This window comes from Zerene cesonia, chromosome 3 (assembly GCF_012273895.1).
Source record: "Zerene cesonia ecotype Mississippi chromosome 3, Zerene_cesonia_1.1, whole genome shotgun sequence".
NCBI classification, from domain to species: Eukaryota; Metazoa; Arthropoda; class Insecta; order Lepidoptera; family Pieridae; genus Zerene; species Zerene cesonia.
In genome coordinates, this window is record NC_052104.1 from 8,058,355 (window position 1) to 8,079,627 (window position 21,273).

A 21,273-nucleotide genomic window follows, 5' to 3' on the forward strand; every position below is an offset into this window, starting at 1 on the left:
GGCGGGGGCGAAGGGCGCGGGTGCGCCGGCGGCGGGGGCGGCGGGGGCGGCGGGCGCGGGGAGCGCGGGCTCCGTGCTGCGCCGCCGCATCTTGGCGCGCTTCTTCAGCATGGTGGCCTGCGGGCAGCGCGCCGCTGAGCCGGGCCGGCGTCACGGGCCCGCCGCCGGGCCCGCGCCCGACCCGCGCTTCGTCTTCTTTAGCATCGTCGCCTGTCACACACACCCGCTCAGCGATGCGCGCACGCAGGACTTTGCGCGTCTACGCTACGCCTTCGACGCGCAACCGCACTCAACTTTATGACGTTACTTTGCATTTTTTAAGGATGTTATTTTGCATTTTTTAAGATTTTTACAAAATAGGTCTATCTGACAGACTGACAAATTTAGAAAGTACGTAGAATTAAATATATGGTTAAAAGCGTCTTAAAGTTGAGTTCCGGTTGTGAGATCGGTATATCGTTTGGAACGAGATGTTTAATTTATTTGTCTATATTAAGCTTTTGATTTTAATTTGAATGTATCTTATTTAAAGTGGACAGAATTCTTTAATAGCTCTTATTAAAATATCTCATCCAATTTAAAGTGTATAGAATCTCGTAGACGACGCAAAGTCCCGTGCTCGGTAATACAGCCAATCAAAATCGAGAGAAACAATAATTTTGTAACGTATATCGAAGAGCGACGACCGCGTTTTCACTGAGCATACATAAACAACGCACGATCAAAGCGAGTCCTTTGAGCAGCGCCGACACGGGGCTGTGACCAGCGACGTGAATTAAACCACATAATACATTGAAGTCTATTTTTACTTAAAGCTGATTAAAATTTCAAGGCTTTATGATCTTGACTCCACTTTGAAAGTCCTTCTTGCAATTGTATCAACATATACCCACAGTACTCGTATTATGTGCTTTAAATCAAACAAACGATAAAAGTTATATTTTTATAATGAGGTGTACTAAAAAGGCCGCGTGTGTCGCGGTGCTCCAAAAATGTCGATGAAATTATGTTACTATAAGCAAATGACAATTATCATAACGGGGTCATTTACACGTATGGGAAAAAGATAATAACAAATTAAACAAATTGTAAGTCCCCTGTGTTACAGTAACATAAACAAATTGGGAAGCATTTCGGCGCTGCCTCGACAGTGAAAACGCGAGCGCAGCGTTGTCTCGTGCAAGCGGTTTGGCTTTGGGTCCAGTAGAACATTAACCATAGACATATAACGCCCATAGACAAGCAGACCATCAAATGTTTTCCAGCACGTGCCTGCCCGTGTGAAAATACAGATTCTGATATAGCAGAAGTGTTTTAGAAAGTATCTCGATTCGTACAAGACAAGCGAGCATGCATCTGGGCGTGGCGTGTGATCAAAAGCAATAGCTTCACCATAGAATAGAGCACTTTATTGTGCACGAAATAGAAGTGAAATTAAGGTTGAAATTCAGGGTTATTAAGTCACAGGTGTATGGTGAAACTACTTTACGAAGACATATAAGACACAGTATCATTGTTAAGTGAGGTCATAATAAAAAATTCTATATCTCGCACCGGGTGAAGACGAGTGGAAATATAGAAAGTATAGTATTGAGATAAAGAGCTATTAATAATATAGACAGATATAGTTAGAAAAGACGCGCTCTGGCGTTATTTTGTCAAATCATTTTATAATATGGAATTCTAATATTTGTTTCACAAAGAAGACTTTAAGCAGGCGTACGGTCAAAGTGCACACGAAAGCGAGCGAAGTGTGAGGTGGTCGAGTGGTTACCTTGAGCGCGGACTTGAGCACGACGACCTCGCTGGGCGCGGCCACCCAGGGCTCGCCGTCCACCTGCACGGGGATCTCGCTCTTCAGATTGATCTTTATGTGCCCGCCCTGGAAACGTACGTTTACTTTCGAGCATACTATATTGTATGTTGAATCATTGCAAAATAAATTGGAAATGATGCCTATGCGTTTATGATTATGATGATATGAATCTAAGTATGTATTCGCTGATTGTGCAAGGACTGGATACTTCGGAAGATTCTTTGGGAAAACGTTTTTTCTCGGAATCTCGGAAATTACAGGTTCGAATTGAAAAATTGTAATGTATAGTCCATTCAGGAAGGCTTTGTAATATCATCATCCTACACGTGGGTAATTGATGTGGTATGAAAATTAAAAGGCATATATGTGCCTAATTTTCATTTATTTCTGTTGTGTGATGGGTGTGAAAAATGTGAAGCGTAAAAGGTTGTGAAATAACATATAAACAATGTGACAAGTGTGAAGTGTGTAAAAAGTTATGAAATTAGAATAACAGTGTGACAAGTGTGAGGTGTGTAAAATGTTATGAAGTTCCATGAACAGTGTGATAAGTATAAAGTGGTGTCATGGTGTGAGTTATAAAGTTTTAGTGTCAGGGTGTGAGTTATAATACCTGAGCGATACGCATGGCGCCACGCAAGCCGGACTGTATTTGTCCGAGATGCACGACGCCGGTGACGCCCACCACCTCCAGCATCCCGTCCCAGTGGTTGGGCTTGTTGAACTGGTCGTCCTTCTCCGGGCCCCACGGGTTGGCCCCGGAGCCCCAGCTGGAACGTCAGTACTGTTAATACTAGAACTGAAACTGGTTGTAAATAATCGCTGAAACTATTTTACCAGTTTAAACGTCAGAAAGAGAATTTTTAGATGTTATAGGTAGGTGAAATCGTCCATTTACTTTCAATATTTGGGATTTAGAGGAAAGATCAATCTAGTCGGTATTTAGGGGATTGACAATCTAGTCTAACGCGATTACTAAAAAATATAATTATGCCTGAAAAATAGAAAAATGTTTAAAAACCGATCGACCCTCAACTAGCAATCCTAAAATCCTTTATGATCTGAATACCTAAGAATGTTCAAGATGATGATGCCCTCAACCGCGGGAAGATCGACGGGTTTGCCGTCCACCTCCAGCTTGACCGCCTTGTGCAGGTCCTTGCACATCTTACGTCCCACCATTTTGCGGAGACCCATCTTCACGTACACGCCTTTGTTGCGTAACCTGATAAAATAGTTAATAATTTATATTATACAGGCCAAGTCATAGTGGTCAAAATCTAGCATGCATATGTTTAGAAATAAGAGTTTTTAACGGATTTTAAACTATGACGTACGTAGTTTCTCCAAAAGACAACTCTGACTCAACAAAATAAAACGTAGATATACAAAAATTAAAAGCCATTGACATTCCTATTCTTACTTAAATCGTATGGTAAAATCTAAGATCAGAAGCTGAAAAAGTTTCACAAAGTTTTGGTACTTTTTCTCACCTGCTATTAAACTTATTCGGGTTCTCCTCCCTCGCGTTGTGGAAGTCCAGACAGAGATCAGCGTCAATACCAATACCGAAATAGTTGTTCATGACTAGGATTTGCGAGTTGTCCTCACTCTGGGAGCCGAGCCCGGCGCATGTGAATACTGTCGATAGATTAATAGCATTATATTTTAATTTTTATAATTATTTATTGTCTCTATGTAATATATTACAAACATTTCTTTATTTTTCTTTTATCCTTAGTTTTGACTTCATAATTACCGGGCAGCTGCTTAGTAAGCTCCTTGGGCTCGTCCTGCTTGTCCTCCGGGTGGAAGACCACGGTCCAGCGGTCCAGGCGGATCTCCTCCGCGTCGATGACGTCACGCAGCAGGGACAGCGGGTCTTCGCAGCCCGTGTAGCCCGAGCCCCAGCGCAGCACGCGGGCCAGGTCGTTACCTGACCAAATACGTTATTTGGTTAGGACTAACTGCTGTTTAATTATGAGCTTTAACTTGCGGATTGACTGAAGGTTTGGAAACCTTTATTTATACAACTGCGCTTTGTTGTAAGTGAAGATCTGGAACTGTTATGTGTAGTGCTATAACAACTGTGTCAACTGTGGCTCTGTGATATTGAGGAGAGGCTGTGAGCATACCATAGACTTAAAGCTAGAGCAGAAGATACCATGAAGTATCATTTAATTTTATTTATTCTTTCGTAATTGAACTATAAAATATATTTAACTAAGGGTCCGCCGCGGCTTCGGCGGGGGTAGATATGTAGCCCATGTCACTGATTGATGCAGTTTTGTAATGGTGAAAGAATTTTTGAAATCGATCAGTAGTCTTTGTGTTATACACACAAAGACTAAAATAAATACAACAAAAACAAATGTTTCCTCATTATAATATTAGTTTAGAGTTTTAACAATACAATAAAGAGGAATCATTTGTGTACTATTTTTATATCAGTTTTTCAACTATTATGTAAATATAATGTTTCTTATTAGATTAAAAATACTGTTTTCACTAAAGCACATCTCACCAGTGCCAAGCGGAACAATGGCGCAGGGCGGGTTGGAGCACTGCGAGTCCTGCCCCACGTTGTCGAGGCACTGCAGCACCCAGCCGATGGTGCCGTCGCCGCCGCACACCAGGATCTTGTAGTTGGGGATGTGGCGAAACACGTACAGCCTTTTGGAGAGGATAGTGGAATTATTATTGGAGTACACCTTCCAGCTTGTTTGAGTTGAGACATTTTAGGTTTTTTTTAGGTACAGAGTGCTAGGAAAGAGATTAATGGAATTATTACTAAAAATTGAAGAAGTGCCCTAAAATAACGATGGGGCAGAATTGAGAAAAGTGTTGTATATACAGCATGGTCGTTTGTATGGATATATTTAAGGTTCTATAAGTTCAGAAAATAATATATAGTATTATATTATATTATAATCACAAAGCAAAGTTGATTATATAGAGCTGGAATTGATAGAGCTATTTGTGTGGTGTATGGTATTGACTCACCCAGGCAAAGGTCCGCCGTTCTCCAGGTCGAACACCTGGTAAGGGTTGAGGAGTTTGCGGAAGGACGAGATCAGCTCGAGCCCCTGGCACCCACCGGACTTCACGTTCACGAACACCAGCAGCGGCTTCACGTCCGAGGGGACCATGGAGGGCTCGATGCTTGGGAGCAGCATCACTGGTACAGGGAGTCGGGTTAATATCAAAACATAGGTATAGATCATAGGTTTTTATAAGAGATAATTAGTTTATGACATATGATAATGATAAAAACATTCTATTTAAGAAAACCAATGCCAAAAACGAAAGAAATCCAATATTTATACACTTTATTAGATCTTTTAGTAGTGTTAGAGTTATTTCTGTATAGCAATATACCTAACAAATGTTTATCTTCATATTTAGCCTCTCTGAGCGCGTAGAGCGCGCGCACAGCCTTACTCGCGTCTTCATATGTGATCACCATTGAGCCGTACTCGTAATAGATCGGTCCGATTGATGTGAACTTGTTATCTGCAACAACGTGGGAAATTATTGTCTATCGGTTTTGATTGACTTTATTGACAATTTTTTATAACTGGAATTTGTCGTTCATCTGAAAACTGTTAAATATAGAATCATTATTCAAATCTTTTCACACCAGGCGAAAACACTGATAAAAACTGCATCTACTGCAACAACTTCTCAATATTTCCTCACACGACACTAAGAACCTACCACTCACTACCTACCAGCAACTCGACCAACATAATCTTTACCCCATACAAAACCAACGTTCAGTCCTCCATTCCAACCCAAATATGTCCCACACCTATCGACCTAGGCTAGGTTACTAGTAATTAGTGGGGCATGCTCACCGGCGCCCAAGAACTCGACCAGGATGGTCTCGTAGTTCCGCTCGGAGAGGCCGGCGGGCAGCGAGGCCACGAAGAGCGCGAGCGTGGGCCCGTGCGGGTCGCGGCGCGGCTGCAGGTAGAAGCGCGCCAGCTCCATGCGCCGCACGGAGTCGCGCGCCAGCCGCACCAGGATGCGCCACGGCCGCTCGTCCTCCTCCAGCACGCGCTCCGATACTGGCGTTGAAAAGGTTATTGATCTTACTGGCTCAAAGCTTTGGCAAATCGTGTATACGTCTGAAGATTAGTCTTGCTTAGAGCTATCGAAATATTTTCTTAAGCTTTGGAAATAAGACTTCCTGCTTACTGAGCTTTTGGAATAGTTACAAATTATATTTTTCTTAATGATAATTTCCCTCGATCATAATGATTTTAATTCAAAAAGAATTGAAAATATACATTATAAACACACAACAAGTCTTCGATATCTAACCTCCTCGATCAAGCAAGATCTCCGAGCAGCGATAGTCCTGCGTGGCTCTAGCTGGATCAAGGCCAAACCGCTCTAAGGCGTACGCCATGAGATCTGCCACGGAGTCGTCTCCGGAGCAGGTGACGGTAACGAACGCATCGCCCGCGCCCGCCACGCGCCCGGGGTACACGCGGACCTCACCGCCGCCTGTTTCCGGTTCCCTTCAGAAGAAAAGAACGGGGTTATTTTAGAGCATTTTCTCAAAACCAATTTTTTTCCCGAGGGAGAAAAAAAAACCATTACACTCATTTTGCAATATGACTTATTCCGGCGTGAAATATATAGATATTTTTTCATTGATCAATTATATATTGGACTAGCTGCGCCCCGCGGTTTCACCCGCGTAAGTCTGTATCCCGTAGGAATATCGGGATAAAAAGTTGCCTATTATTCCAGATGTTCAGCTGTCTACGTACCAAATTTCATTGCAATAGGTTCAGTAGTTTCTGCGTGAAAGAGCAACAAACACCACACATCCTTACAAATAATATTAATAGGATAGGATGTTCGATATACACTTGACCACAATATTCCTGCAAACACCCCGATAAAGCATACTCACTTGAAGCGCAAGAACAAAGCTGGTCGCTTATTCGGCAAGCGGGTGACTCTAGCGAGCGGGGTGGGGTCCTTCAGCGGCGGCTCGTCTCCCGCGAGCGCGTCCGTCAGCTCGAACTGCTCCGGGTCCCGCGCCACGTGGAACGCGCGGAGAGCCGCTGCCACGAGCTCGCGTTCGCTCCAGTTGCGGCCCACTACCACCGGCCGGTACAAGCGACGCGACCAGGCTGCTTCGCCGTCGTATACTTTTACGACTTCTGTTGATTGATGTGGGTTTTAGGTCATGACTATAGTGCTAGCATTTGTGGTTAATACTTTTATGACATGTAGTAGTGGTCATCCCTTCAATCATTAGGTTTATATCGAGAAAATTAGTATGCTCCCCACGATAGATTAACTTTAATTTAAACTGGCTACAAAATAAAGTGTCATCAAAATAATTATCGGAAAATTTAAAACAAAAATTTTCACCACTTATAATAATTGAGAGAAAAGTATGACAATGTGAAAATGATGAAAACAAGATGTTTTCTGGCTAATTTATTGTTTTATTCTCGTAAATAGTCCGTATTATATGCTATGATATAATAATTAATTTTGTAAAAAGTTGAGCACTTAAAGGAATTGATCTTATATTAACCAAATGATACAAAACTTATAATGTCACCAACCTTCATCTCTATCATCCGGTGTGCGGTCTCTATGTTGTTTATGGTCAGGCCTATGGTCCTGGTCTGCGGGAGCGCCCGTGGAACCGCCGCCGGAGCCCGAGCGGCCCTCGCAGCCCGAGCTGAACTCCTCACTCACGCTTCGAGCTGCAACACCCCAGAACATTGCTTTCGCCCCCCAACACCCCGAATAAGATCTCCTAGATCAAAAAGGTGTACCTTTTGACGGTGTCCTTAAATTAGTTAGGTGCGGTAACGGTATTTTGATTGACTAGGGAAAACATATTTTTTGACAAAATGGATTAGACTGTACTAACATACTATTATTCAAAGAAAATTTTAAAAGTGTAAGTACATTCTATAGCTTTACCCTGTTTTGTGACCAATACAAGTAAACATATATTGGTGGAACAGATGCCTTCTAAAATAAATGTACATCTAGATTCTATAAAATCCCCTAAAATCCCATGCTTACATGCTACTGTCTTTATCATTTTTATATTTCTATGATTCTACTGAACATAAAAAGCCAAAAAGGACTTTTATATTCAACTACATTTAAATCGTATCTTTAGAAAAGTTTCAGTTTTTATTTATATAATAGTTTAATGTCAATTTAGAACACCAACAAAATCTAGAGTGTGTTATTTGCTAAATTTAGTCAGTACAAATATAGCAACACAGTTTAGTCATATTTAACACATACAACACCGAAATGTTAACAGCAATGCACATGTGTGTGTGTTACCTTTGCAGTTGGGATACTGAGTACCCTGACCCGTACTCGCCGTGCCAAAATAATTTAAAAATGTAAAGTGGATCTACTTAGTTATAGAGCCTAGTGAATTGGGGGCTGTCGAAATGTGATCATGAAAGTAGGAAGTGAGCTAAATATTCATAATATAGTTCACTATGATGTGTCAGAAAAGTACTAATTGAAATTTAATTCCATTTATTTTATTCTTGCACGAATTGTTTTTTCCAATTAAGTTGACTTGTTATTTACAGCTATGTCATGTAACTTTGACTGTATCTATTGAAATGAACGTTGTTATGACCATGTGATGTGTTTAGGAAAGCTCTAGCGGCATGCAGATCTAGGACAAGTATGAGAGCAACAAGATCTATAGCTGATAGAGCAAACACATGCAGAGGCGACACCGTCATCTTGCTCCCTGGGAAGATCCTCTTTTTCAAGAAAACCATAGATCGGTAACTTTTATTGTTCTTATGACGACATAAGCCAATAGATAGTGAGTACGAACTCACTGTATCTAGGTTTCAATTTGCTAAAGCATCAACTAGTTACCCAGTCACACAGACAAAACATTTCATTTTAGCTTATTAAGTGACCTGTTCTTCTTAATAAATTGACCACACTGCCTAATTTTCTGTATCATCTGCTATTTTAAAACGAATAAGAGAAAAATTAATCACAGTAAATGTAACGACAATTAAACATATTTGCTTGGAGGATTCCCAAGGGCGAGGTGCGAACACAGCAACAGAAGAGCCATACCTCTGGAGTAGGGCGGAGAGGCGCCGGCATGCGGGCTGCAGGCGGCCGGCAGCAGGCGGCGCGCCAGCGTCACCAGCCGGCTCGGCGCCCAACGCCGCCGCGCTGCCCAACACAACCTCACCTCACGCTTTACCCTCGCCCACGTGCCCGCCCATGTGCGCGCCGAGCGCACATGTGCGGGACCGGAGCGCACTGAGGAACACTTACGGCATCCGAAGTCGCGCTGCGACGGCGGCGGGCGCACGTGCACTCCGATGATCGCTTCCATCGGCACCTCCGTCCGCGGGATGGACACCGCGGACGGCGGCAGGAAGATCGGCTGCAGCGTGCCAAAGTTGCATTCTTCCGGGATTAGCGCGCGGCAGCCGGCGTGGCACTGCGCATCGTCACAGTATTTTAGGTTGTGGAAAACTTTTTCTATACAGCTGCCTTTTAACCTCATACTTTTTTACGTCTGTTATAAGTTGTAAGTCATATATGTTAAATGTGTTTAAAGAGTCTTGCAGTGATTTAGATATAGGTATATGTATTTATTTGTATTCACCTAAATTAATTGATATTATACTAATTTTTTTTATCAGGCGTAAGAGACTTATACAATAAACAATCGAAATCCCTGCTCAAAAAGAAGAAAGTGGTTTAGCCGGTACCGCTGTGGTCTCATCGCTGGACCTGCCTGCAAATGCATCACAAGAGAGTACTCAGGTACTCACAGTACTGCCGCACCACTCGCAGCGGTAGCCGGTGAGGCACTCCGCCGACCAGCAGGCGCGCCGGCACGCCGCGCACTTGGAGTTGGCCGGCAGGTTGCCCTCGCGCCAGTGGTGCACGTGCCGCGGCTCGCTGCCGGCGCAGTACGTCGCGTTCTCCTTGCAGTCCGCCGCAGCGAAGTCCACGCATTCCCCGTGGACGTAGTATTCGCATACTGGATATAATGAATAACCGTTATATCGCATTTACACATTCGTGCCAATAGCGAAGTGAATAATAAGGAAAATTTCAAACGCGATCGTGTGTGTGTACGCGCTAAAATGCTGTAAAATGTACATGTTAGCCTCGCTATTCGTATCTAATGATCGGATTGAAGTTAGCTGTGTAGCTGTAGAAGGATTATACTGGGCGCAAGTCAACTTTATCCGGCAAAGGATATTGGAAAATATTGTAAGTGAGAATTAAATACGTACTCAATACTGGACAGCTCACGCTTCTATTCTTTGTTAACGTGTGATGTGTTACTAGCTTTAGCTATTTATACAATTATGTATGCTAAGTTTGTATGATTGCAGTCTTCTCTATTTGTATACTCTAGCTGTACATATTAATTAAACAGTACTGTAGAATTTTGGTTCATCATGAGTTGGCGTTGTTGTTTGTCAACACATTAATTCAGTAGAGTAGTTCGGTATTTGGACTTATTCTAAATTTTTGTTTAAATTGCAATGTGTTCCTCACATTACAGTTACAAATTAAAAGTGCTATATTCTGTTCAAAATATGACTTACACGCGACTTATAGCGTTTTAATTTTTATAAACTAATAAAGATCCACAGGAAAATGAAAGCTTCTTTTTTCTATGAATAATCTATAAAATCTATTATCAATAACTATAGCCATTACACACATATATTCAATCTAGCAATATGTGAGCATGTGTAATAATAGTAAAATATTACATGATTAAATCACCGTTTCATGCGGGCGGTATGCAGAGTTCAGAGTTTTCTATAAAAAATGTAATAAAATAATAATTGATAATGTAATAACATTTATATTAAAATAATAATTGATACATTTTTTCCGTGAATGTGCCTTTCAGGGAACTTTTCTGGCTGGTACGATTTTTAAGAAATTGTTTGTGTGCGTTTAAGTGGACTCGAGAATAGTTTAGATAAATCGAACGCGAAGCCGCAGGCAAAAGCTTTTCCATATTTTCAATTGTATTCTACCTGTGACATATTTAAATCCTAAACAGACAAATATAAATAACTATACAAATATATTAACATCACGCAATGTGCACGAGCAGTGTAAAAGGCACTAGTAATTTATAGTTTCAACTGACGGTTATAAATTTGAACACTGCCTAGTAATATATTATCTGTGACAATACTCACACAGATAACAAAAAAAAAACATATACTTACTCATACAATGTAGTGCTGGTAATTCATCGAGCCGTTTTCGACACACCGTACAAAACTTGCGCTTGTGGTGTGTCGGCTCTGACCAGCAGTGAGCGACCGGGTTCTGTGGGGACAAACGTATTATAAAAACTGTGTTATTAGTGAATAAATCTGATCAACGGTTGTCTAGCGGAGATCACTCATATACTATATATATGCTAATACTAATCAATACTAATATTATAAGGCTGAAGAGTTTGTTTGTTTGAACGCACTAATCTCAGGAAGTACTGGTCCGATTTGATAAATTCTTTCAGTGTTAGACAGCCCATTTATTGAGGAAGATTATAGGCTATATATGTACCACGGGCGAAGCCGGGGCGGACTGCTAGTAAGCGATAAGTAAGTGTTTCTTTTCCCTTTCAACAGAAAGCGACTTTGTTGTAGAGACAGTGAATTATAACTACGCCTGTTTAAATTATATTTATATTATATTGGTGAGCTATTGTAACTCTAAATATTAATATAACGGGACTCAAACCAGTACAAAAAATTGAATTGAAAGCACTTGACCTGAGAGTTACCTTAAAAATTGTATGCATGAACTTTTCATTGATTCCTCTATGGTATAATTTCACTGGCATCGGCAAACAAAAAGTGAATTGGTAATATGTATTTGCTAATAAATACTAGAATAACCTAGTGTCATACGCTCATGACATTACGCTCATAAATACTTAACTTCGAAGAATAAGCACTGAAAATCGATCAGAGAAAACAGACATTTTTTCTCTTATTGCGTGTAGTTATCGACTATCATATTTTAAAAACCTATTTTTAAATTGTTAACCATAATATAAATAAAACCCTATTAGCAATATTAATGTTTCCATGTCCACCCATCGTCTGCTATCCCTAGAGTGCGTGTTATTCGAAGAGCTATCAATTACATTAAGGGTGGTTGAGCATATACGGGTATAACAAGGGAATCGTAAAGCACGCGAACTAATTTTTATTTTTAACTGGCGAAAAACGAAGGTAGTTCGAAAGTAGATTATATTTTTTATATGTACGACCATGCGCAACTTTTGACAGATTAGGATGATTATAATAATTATTGGATAGGGTCGATATTGGTCCCATGTAAATTAAGGAAAGCTCTGGTGGGAAAAAGAGGTTATTTCACTTGTTTTTCGGCGGTTTTTATATAGCTTTGAAAAGATTTCTCCAATGGTACTAGGGGGTTAAAACCGCGGGACACAGCTGGTAACACATATTTCTACAGTACCTTGATGAGGCTCGGCGCCACCCCACAGCACGGCGTCACAACCTGCCCCACGCATCGCTCGTGCACTATGAAGTTGCACACTGAAATATAAATTGGCTCTATTAGTATGCTAATGAGGATGCATGACGTAAGGGGCGGTAGAAACTTGGATTCTATTTGGAACGATGCTTAGTATATATAAATCTATACTTTTATTTATTCTATGGTAGATTAAAATAGTAATCTAATGTCGTTATGTTCACATAGTTCACTCATATATAAGACATCAGGCGTACCACCAGCTCCATTGCCGACTGTAATATAAAAAAAGCAGTTTGTTTTGTATATTTATGACAGGATTACGAGTTATGATATTACGTATTTTTTTTTAAGTCACAGTCGGCAGTGGAGCTGATGGGTCGCCTGATAGTAACCACTACCACCGCCCATGAACATTTGGAGATGCGTTAGGTCGATTGCAGGTCTTACGTCTCTACAAATGGATTGCCGACTTCAAATTGGAAAGGGATTAAGGAAGGATTGATGAGACAAATAAAGGAAAGCACTCTTCGTATTTGAATAGTTTTAGTATTAGTAAGGATTAAGACTTGTTCATTTGCCTAATTTTAACAATAAAGGTTATCATATCGTAGCGTATCGTAAAGGGTATATGAACACATAGAATATTAGAATACTAGATAGAATGATTAAAGCTTCCATTTGCGACAGTAATCGATAATGGCAAAGTAATATTAGCGTTAAATAACAATGAAAATATATGAAAATGCTACATTAATAATAACATAAAAAAAGAAAACAAAATGTAAAACCTAATCATGACATAATAACAAAAACGTACTCCATCCCTTACATAATTTACAGTTACATCTTAATCGAGAGCATAGACAAGATCAGAATCAGAGCGTAGACAAATAAGAGGTGGGTAGTGCGCGGTCATCCCGGAGGATCAATAGCGGCGCGCATGCCCCATCCCGTGAACATACTCAGTCATTCCATCCAACTAATCGACATTTATTAGCCTCTTGTATAAAGTAGCTTTACCTTAGAAGGAACAACTTTTAAAATTGGAATACTTGTCTATAGTATAAACAGATTTTCTAATGACGCAATTGCTTTTAAAATTAGAATCCTTGAACTCCTTAAAAATTGAACTTAGTTATTATTCTTGAATAGAATATATTGTTGCATCCGTTTTTATTTATCGAGTTAATGTTTTGAGAAAGAAAAACATGATATGGTTTAGTTATAGTAAGAATTTATTTATTTGTAATGATATTTATCAAAGAGGCTTATAAGCCAAAAATTTGATATATCAATCTGAAAAAAAAATATCTGTTGTAGTTATAATATGATATTACACGTGATAAAGGTGAAAGGAGATCACATTTAAACAAAATGTTATTGTATAGGTCTGTCGTAACTTGTTGACCGTGTATATTTTTTTACTTTTTTCTTTGGATCCGTCACTATCATTTAAAAAAACCTTAATATCTCTTAATAGAACGTACAAACAAACTTAAAGTTTTGTAGACTGCTGTTAAATTAAAACTATAATATTTATCATCAACAATCTTGAAGACTACGCAAAAACAAAGGGCTCGCGTGCTCATTTTTCCTATGTATGTTCTTTCTAATAATTATTGATAAATTTGTACACTGAATAAATAACATTAACAGTTATATAATAAACTAATATTCAGATAGTAAAATGTATGGGTTATAGAATATATAACTCACAAATTCTATCCTATCTTACTTGTCCTACTAATATTATTGTAGTTATTATTGTACTAGTCCGAAAATGCGAAAGTTTGTAAGGATGTGTGTCTGAACCGACTGCAATGAAATTTTGTAAGTAGATAGCTGAACAACTATAATAACATATAGGCAAATTTTTATCCCGATATTTCTACGGGACACGGACTTAAGCGGGTGAAACCGCGGGGCGCAGTTCGTCATGAATAGTTTCTTGTAGAGTCTTTTCCGCAGAAGCGACTTTTCGAGCTTTTAAATTATTACCTACACAATTTTTCGATGGTTTTTATGCAGCACGATATTAACGAGTTGATTAAAATAATTGATTCATTTTACAAATTTTAAAAAATTTACATAATTGTTAAAGTATTACAATAACTAAAACATTCCTTATTTAAAACCGTTTGCAGTTTTCATTTTCCTGAATACAGTGTGCTAGTGATCTTGAATTTATGATAATATATATATAGATTGGTGTTTTTATATTTCTCATGAAATCAGACTAATACACTGAAATGTTTCGTTTTTTTTAGACCATAGCGTACGTTTCTCAGAGCAAACGATTTAATTTGTTTAAATTGGAAGGGTAGAAAACACACTAAGATGAAGTTAAGTTCAACTCAAAAATTGTGTCTTCTGAGTACCTACCCACAAACAAAACATTAAAAAAAAGCTCGGAAATGTGCAAAAACATTACATAATTTCAAAATAAAATTCAATACACGAATAGGAATGATGGGAATGAACGGATCACTGAAACATAAGGAATTTTGGGAACCATTCGCTACTAGATTCCTTCCTATACATTCCAAAGACTGCAGCTGAATTCGATGCAGCTGAAGTAGTTTAACTAATTATAATATTGAGGTCTGTGCTTTTAAACTCTCATCATCATCATCAGCCCATATATGTTCCCACTGCTGGAACACAGGCCTCCTATGAGGGTTTAGGCCATAATCCACCACGCTGGCCAAGTGCGGGTTGGCAGATGTCACATGTCGTCGAACTTTTAATTCTTGGACATGCCGGTTTCCTCACGATGTTTACCTTCACCGTTTAAGCAGTGGTGATGTAATCCACATGTGCAGATAAATTGAAAAATCAATTTATTTCCTGCACGCTCGCTCCGGTCTCGAACCTCGACTTATCGATTTTGAAGTCCTCTTTGAGGTTCTCACCACTGAGTCACCACTGCTTGTAAACTCTATTGCTAATAAACTCTATTCTTAGTATAACGATTTATACAGATTATTGGGAGGACATATTTTCGGGCCACTTTCACCACTGCTGCTGACCCATGAAATCACTGGTAGCCTTGAAGCATACATTCTCATAGATTTGTTATTTTAACTGACAGATAGGCTAAATAGCTACATTTAGAAGTTATACAATCGGCTCTTAGTCATGTACACACACTAACACTTCCGAACGAAATATTTTCATGTGTTTGTCACGCTGCATCAAGAGTATGAACTCGTGGTTTATAGCAGAAATACGTAATAGTAGGGCCGATAATATGCAAATTTATATCATAAATAAATTTTTAATTTATGTTTGTTTGTCACAATATAGAAACTAGTCAATAAAATTTTTACTAATTCCTTTTAGAAAGAGAAAGAGAAATAAAATAAGCAATTTAATTTATTTAGTTTTTTTTTTTATATAGTACCAGATTAATAATGTTATTATATAGTATATAATAATCTATTATAGTAGAAAAATAGTAAGAGCTTTTCAGTCACATAAACTACTAGCTGCGCCCCCCGGTTTCACCCGCGTAAATCCGTATCCCGTAGGAATATCGGGATAAGAAGTAGCCTTTATGTTATTCCAGTTGTCCAGCTGTCTACGTACCAAATTTCATTGCAATCGGTTCAGTAGTTTTTACGTGAAAGAGCAACAAACGCACCCATCCTTACAAACTTTCGCATTTATAATATTAGTAGGAAGTAGGATAGTAGGATATGTGAACGTACTCACTGTTGAACATTGAGTGTTCAAATATGTATTCAATGTTTTGATGCATGTGTCAATTTATGTTTTCTCTTAAACAGTTTTAAACGTATCACATTCAAAACTCAGAATTGTTTCAAAAGAATAATAAAGCATAGCACTACATTAATATAGTTTATTTTTCTTGTATTGCACTGCACCTAATTAATTTATACATGCGTATAAATATTTTACAACCGCCTTCACAAAAAGGAGGAGGTTATTAATTCGAGTATATTTTATTTGTGTTTGTTACCTAGGTGAACCTATATTATATTTTTTTTTTTTGGAAGCCGGTGTGAAAACACGTTTTAATTTGGTCAAATTTTGTCAATTTGAAGAAGGTTTATTGTTTTGGTAAATATAAATATTCTACTTCTGTTTTTATTCAAGACTAAAAAGCTACAAAAAATGCTGATTATTGGAACGCTGAGTTGCAATACACAGACTTAAAAGAGACCCGTAATATAATAAGTTAATTAGTTTTGGTTTCCCTATGATATTTTATGAAATACGTAGTAACTACTATTTTCTTGTGTTTACAATACTCGCGGTATTGTAAAGTGTTCGAAACGTCGGGTTAATAATAATGAATAAATCGCGTTTAAAATCCACTAAAAAGTTTTTAATTTCTATACGTAGTAACTAGTCTATAATAGGTGAAAACTCACACTTATGTGAACACAGCACCCATCCGCCTCTCCTTAGCGCCGAACAAAATATCGTAGACACTTGAGAAACTAAACTTTCACAGGACATTGTCAATATTGGCATATATCAAACACTGATGTATTTCCACAAAAACACGACCAAAATAGAAACGATATATAGCAACACTATTGTTTATGTTTCGCGCCCTTTTACATCCGTCTCAAAACAAAACAAATGGCGCTATTTTTACACGCTTGTCAATAAAGACGAGGTTCTGCACGCGGAAGGGCACCGGCGGACGGATCAAGGAAACGTATTAGCGGTGTTCTGACGTTCATACGTCACGAATCGCGATATATTTAAATAGCCTCGGGGCGGGGCCGAGCGGGTACAGACGCCATCGCAGTCCGCGCGGCACCACCTCCTCGATGTTGCCATTTTAAAAATAATAAAAAATTACCGCACTTCTCCTTGACAAATCCATTTATCCGGTAATAGTATTACAGGTTTATGACACACGTAACGTAGCACCCCTGCCAAAGTAAACAGATGGAAATAGTCTGAGGGCATTAGCCTATTTGATAATCATCGACGCTCGGTGTTTTGAAATTTTATGTTGCGGAAAAGGTTGAGGTTGTATATCAGCGCGATCTCTCTGCTGTGAGGATGACGGAGCGTATTTATTTCAGGATGTCACAACGCGTGCACTCTTAAGCAAATACAAACGCGGACTACAGACCCCTCGTCAGACGGGCGGGGAGCTGCTCACGCGCATCGTGTACGCCTCATTCTAATTTGTGGAGTTTGTTTTGATTTTTTTATAGGCGTACTGCCTAGCTTTAGCTCATCAGGTGAATTAAGTATTTTAGGTAAACTCGGCCACAGATTAATAATCTTTTTATTATCAGTGTGTGTAAAAATGTCAACCTCTGTAAATTTTAGGAAAACGTCTTCTACGGTTATTTTCATCTCTATAAATTTTTGTTTCATTTCAGTTACTCGTTTATTTATTTTTCTTAATTATTAGGATGAATTTTCTATATATACATATATATTGAAGCCATTTTTCAACTTTCGTTCCATTAATTTCAATTTTATTAGTCTACTCTACAGTAATTGCATTCTTACGATCATAAGCTAAACTGCAATCAACCTCTCCCTCACTGGCTCATTACCAACGCCATTAACTAATTCAATACTCACATCTACAAATCTTGCTAACCTCGTATTAGCAACAATTATGTCAAAATATCAATATTTTACTTTATTATCTAAACTTAATGTCTAAAAGATAGAAATGCAACGTAAAATTTATAAATGAGAGAACAATGCATCAAAAATATGAAATATAAACTAAAATTTAAGAAGTAACTTCGGACACAACACAACACACAACATATAAAAACTGAAAACATTATTCGGAGTTATGCGTGAAGAATGATCGAACTTCAGCTTTCAAGTGTTATCTCATGGACGATTAAATAATTCACTGTATCTATGTCTATAATTATTAACTACTAACGAATGTTAATGTTAATATCTTAATGTTATATTAACAGTTCATTATAAATTACTATAATGGACACGGCATGGGCTGGTCATCTTAACTCAATAATCTTCTAAACTTTAAACAAATTTTGGCGCAATAACCATAGACAATTCCCTCACTCTTCGACTTTAAGAAACGCGCCATAAACACAAGCATATCGTCGATATCTTTACAAGTGTTTACACGGATATGAACTTGATGGTGTGTGAAAATAACTCTAATTAAGGCAATGATTCAGTAGCTCCAAATAGAGCGGTTAAATATAGGCCAGTAACACGTGAGCCGGGCCTTTATCGATACGTTATGTATGTCTTCGCTTCTCAATTGTACAAAATTGTTTGTGTTTTTTACGTACTTACACAAACTGAGCTATTGAGGGTGGATGTATGTTACTAATTACTATTTCGAGTTAAAATTGTAAATTATGTGTATATAGATTAGCATGGATTATTTAGAACTGTTTGGATGTGAACATAAGTTAATTATTCTAATATTATGGGAGTAAACGGCGGCGTAAGCAAGACAGATATAAGAAATAGTCTACTGAAATATAACAGTAAACAGAAACATTAATTTACCTAAAAACAATAGCCACACAATAAAAATCGAGAAAATAAATTGAATACAAACTCAAAAGAAACAAACGGTTTTGAACAACTGATAATACAAGTAAAAACATGGCAACATCCCATTCTATTTTTAAACTATCTCCAAAAGATGTGAAAGCTATGAACATTTGTATAGGGTGGACTCTCCCTGGTCCTTTATATGAGTCATGATAAGAAGCACAATCATTAAAAGCCATGAGGGATGACGTGGCCAAAAGAAAGCGCGTTAATTTTCAAAATATTGTGTGATTATAAAACAACTACTTTTTTAATTTTAATTAGCTCTCACTTCGAAATTTCTTTGCATTTTTTTATGTAGTGTTATAAATACTCAGAATATTTATTAAGTGAATATTACTCCTTCAATTTTGATAAATTGCACCCAATAAAATGTAGTCTAGAGATCTTCAAGATGTTAGATCGAGAAACTATTAATAAATGGTTGATCACGGCGACACCGTAAATGTGGATAAAGATTTCAAATAAAATCAGCCTCTTTACGCTTCTAACAAATTTGCCAAATAGGTCACCATGTTATCGAATAAGAATTATTAAGGTGGAAGGATACTATGAGAAAACATTTTTGACTTCAGTTTAAATTTGGAATGAAGCGTTGCTTTTGTTTTTTGTTCAATAATATAAAAGAAAGTAAAAATTAATGAATTTATAAAATTTTGCATAATTATTTACATTGTATTGTGTTTTAGAACTTAAAAAAAAACACTTCGTTTTTCTTGTAATATTATAGTAGTAGGTATATGTAATTTATAGATGTTTATTACTACTTAATGTTTATACTGAAAACATTTTGTTATGAAAATATTTACTTATAAATATAAATTTTAATAACGGAATTAGTTAAAAACGTAACATACGTTGCACCTTAATTGGTACATTTTATTTACGAATTAATTAGGTCAACATGGAATAGTTATACACTGAAAATTTTCAATTATAGTATGAATGATATTTTCATATGGCTGCAATATTATTCATGTATATTAGTTCTATATATTACACATTTAAAAATGGAACATATTAACGAATATCCTATCAAAGTTAACGATTCGTAAGTAAACTAATCTATAATCATCATATCAATTGCAATATGAAGTATAGGTACACTTATTAAGCCTAATATCTAATTTACAATGTAATAATACATATAATTTTTCCATCCGAAAATCGAGAATATTTTTTCGAAGCGTGCGGCCTTCGGAGGAGTGCGGGCGGCGGGGGGGGCGCGGCGAGAGGTCGGCATTGACGTCACAGGCACCAGCCAATCCCGCGCTACACGAATTTTTGACAACCGAGCTTTTATCCCGATAGCGTTTAGGAATAGGGAAGATGGGGCTAAACTAAATATTAGATTAACGAGTAGCGTATTCGTATTCCATATTTATTTTCAGTTATTCCTTGATTTGCATTGTGGATCTAGTTTTCTGTCAGTAAAATAAAACGTTTTTGCTAAATGCATGACATATAATCAAATGTGATGATTTAATTCTATTATACACACGTGTTTTATTTTAAGGTTAATTTACTTATTATTGTTGCATATTATATGAATTTAGTCTTAGACTTATCAATGTAAGCTACGAAAATCACACGACATAAAAATTTTTGGAGGCTTTGTGTTAAGAGGTACAGATAGGATTTATGATTATTTTCATTATTATTGTAACACTAGTTTCGCCCCGCGGTTTCACCCACGTAAGTACGTATCCCGTAGGAATATTGGGATAAAAAGTTGCCTATATGTTATTCCAGTTGTCCAGTTGTCTACGTACTAAATTTAATTGCAATCGGATCAGTAGTTTTTGCGTGAAAGAGTAACAAACACACACACATCCTTACACTAAACTTTCGTATTTATAATATTAGTAGGATTATTATAGTTTATTAGTCAACCAAAGTAGTTTTACCACATATTAGTACTTATCTAAAATTCCTAAACACGAGTTTGGGTGTTACTTGTCGGAAATTTTATTTATTTATTTAAAATATTATACTACATCTGCTCTGAAGAACACTGTACCTTTAATTTTTTAGTTTATTAGTCAGGAGAGCATATTAAGGGCATCAAATAAACCATAAATATGCTGTTAACTATACAATTGGTACCCGCATTTATTCATAAAATAACTATGTTGGGGACGATTAACCGAATTATAAATGATCACATAAATTATATACATTACATATTTCATAATATATCAAATGATGGTTTATTTTCTATAACATAATTGCTAAGTGAATTGTCATTAATTATTACATAACCATTACATTAATCATAAATATATAATTATTCGCCCGAAACTTAAGTGAATTATTTGTAATCAATCCTTTGAGGATGCTGGTACATAAATATATGAGCTACT

The 21,273-nt window shown here is 37.6% G+C and overlaps 1 protein-coding gene across 1 annotated transcript in view; it reads right to left on the reverse strand.

Moving 5' to 3' along the window:
- Positions 1-15: 15 nt before the first annotated feature.
- LOC119838822 (diacylglycerol kinase theta) overlaps positions 16-21,273 on the reverse strand; it is a 29,911-nt gene continuing 8,653 nt past the window's right edge. The window contains exons 2-19 of the mRNA XM_038364954.1: positions 12,338-12,417; positions 11,071-11,173; positions 9,640-9,851; positions 9,134-9,302; positions 8,927-9,028; positions 7,411-7,554; positions 6,744-6,996; positions 6,143-6,342; positions 5,674-5,886; positions 5,195-5,329; positions 4,820-4,994; positions 4,341-4,489; positions 3,576-3,752; positions 3,310-3,457; positions 2,886-3,041; positions 2,430-2,586; positions 1,775-1,882; positions 16-210 (exon numbers count right to left, since the gene is read on the reverse strand). Of these exons, the coding sequence (XP_038220882.1) occupies positions 151-210; positions 1,775-1,882; positions 2,430-2,586; positions 2,886-3,041; positions 3,310-3,457; positions 3,576-3,752; positions 4,341-4,489; positions 4,820-4,994; positions 5,195-5,329; positions 5,674-5,886; positions 6,143-6,342; positions 6,744-6,996; positions 7,411-7,554; positions 8,927-9,028; positions 9,134-9,302; positions 9,640-9,851; positions 11,071-11,173; positions 12,338-12,417 (2,741 nt within the window). The 3' untranslated portion in view covers positions 16-150. The remainder of the gene's footprint in view (positions 211-1,774; positions 1,883-2,429; positions 2,587-2,885; positions 3,042-3,309; positions 3,458-3,575; positions 3,753-4,340; positions 4,490-4,819; positions 4,995-5,194; positions 5,330-5,673; positions 5,887-6,142; positions 6,343-6,743; positions 6,997-7,410; positions 7,555-8,926; positions 9,029-9,133; positions 9,303-9,639; positions 9,852-11,070; positions 11,174-12,337; positions 12,418-21,273) is intronic.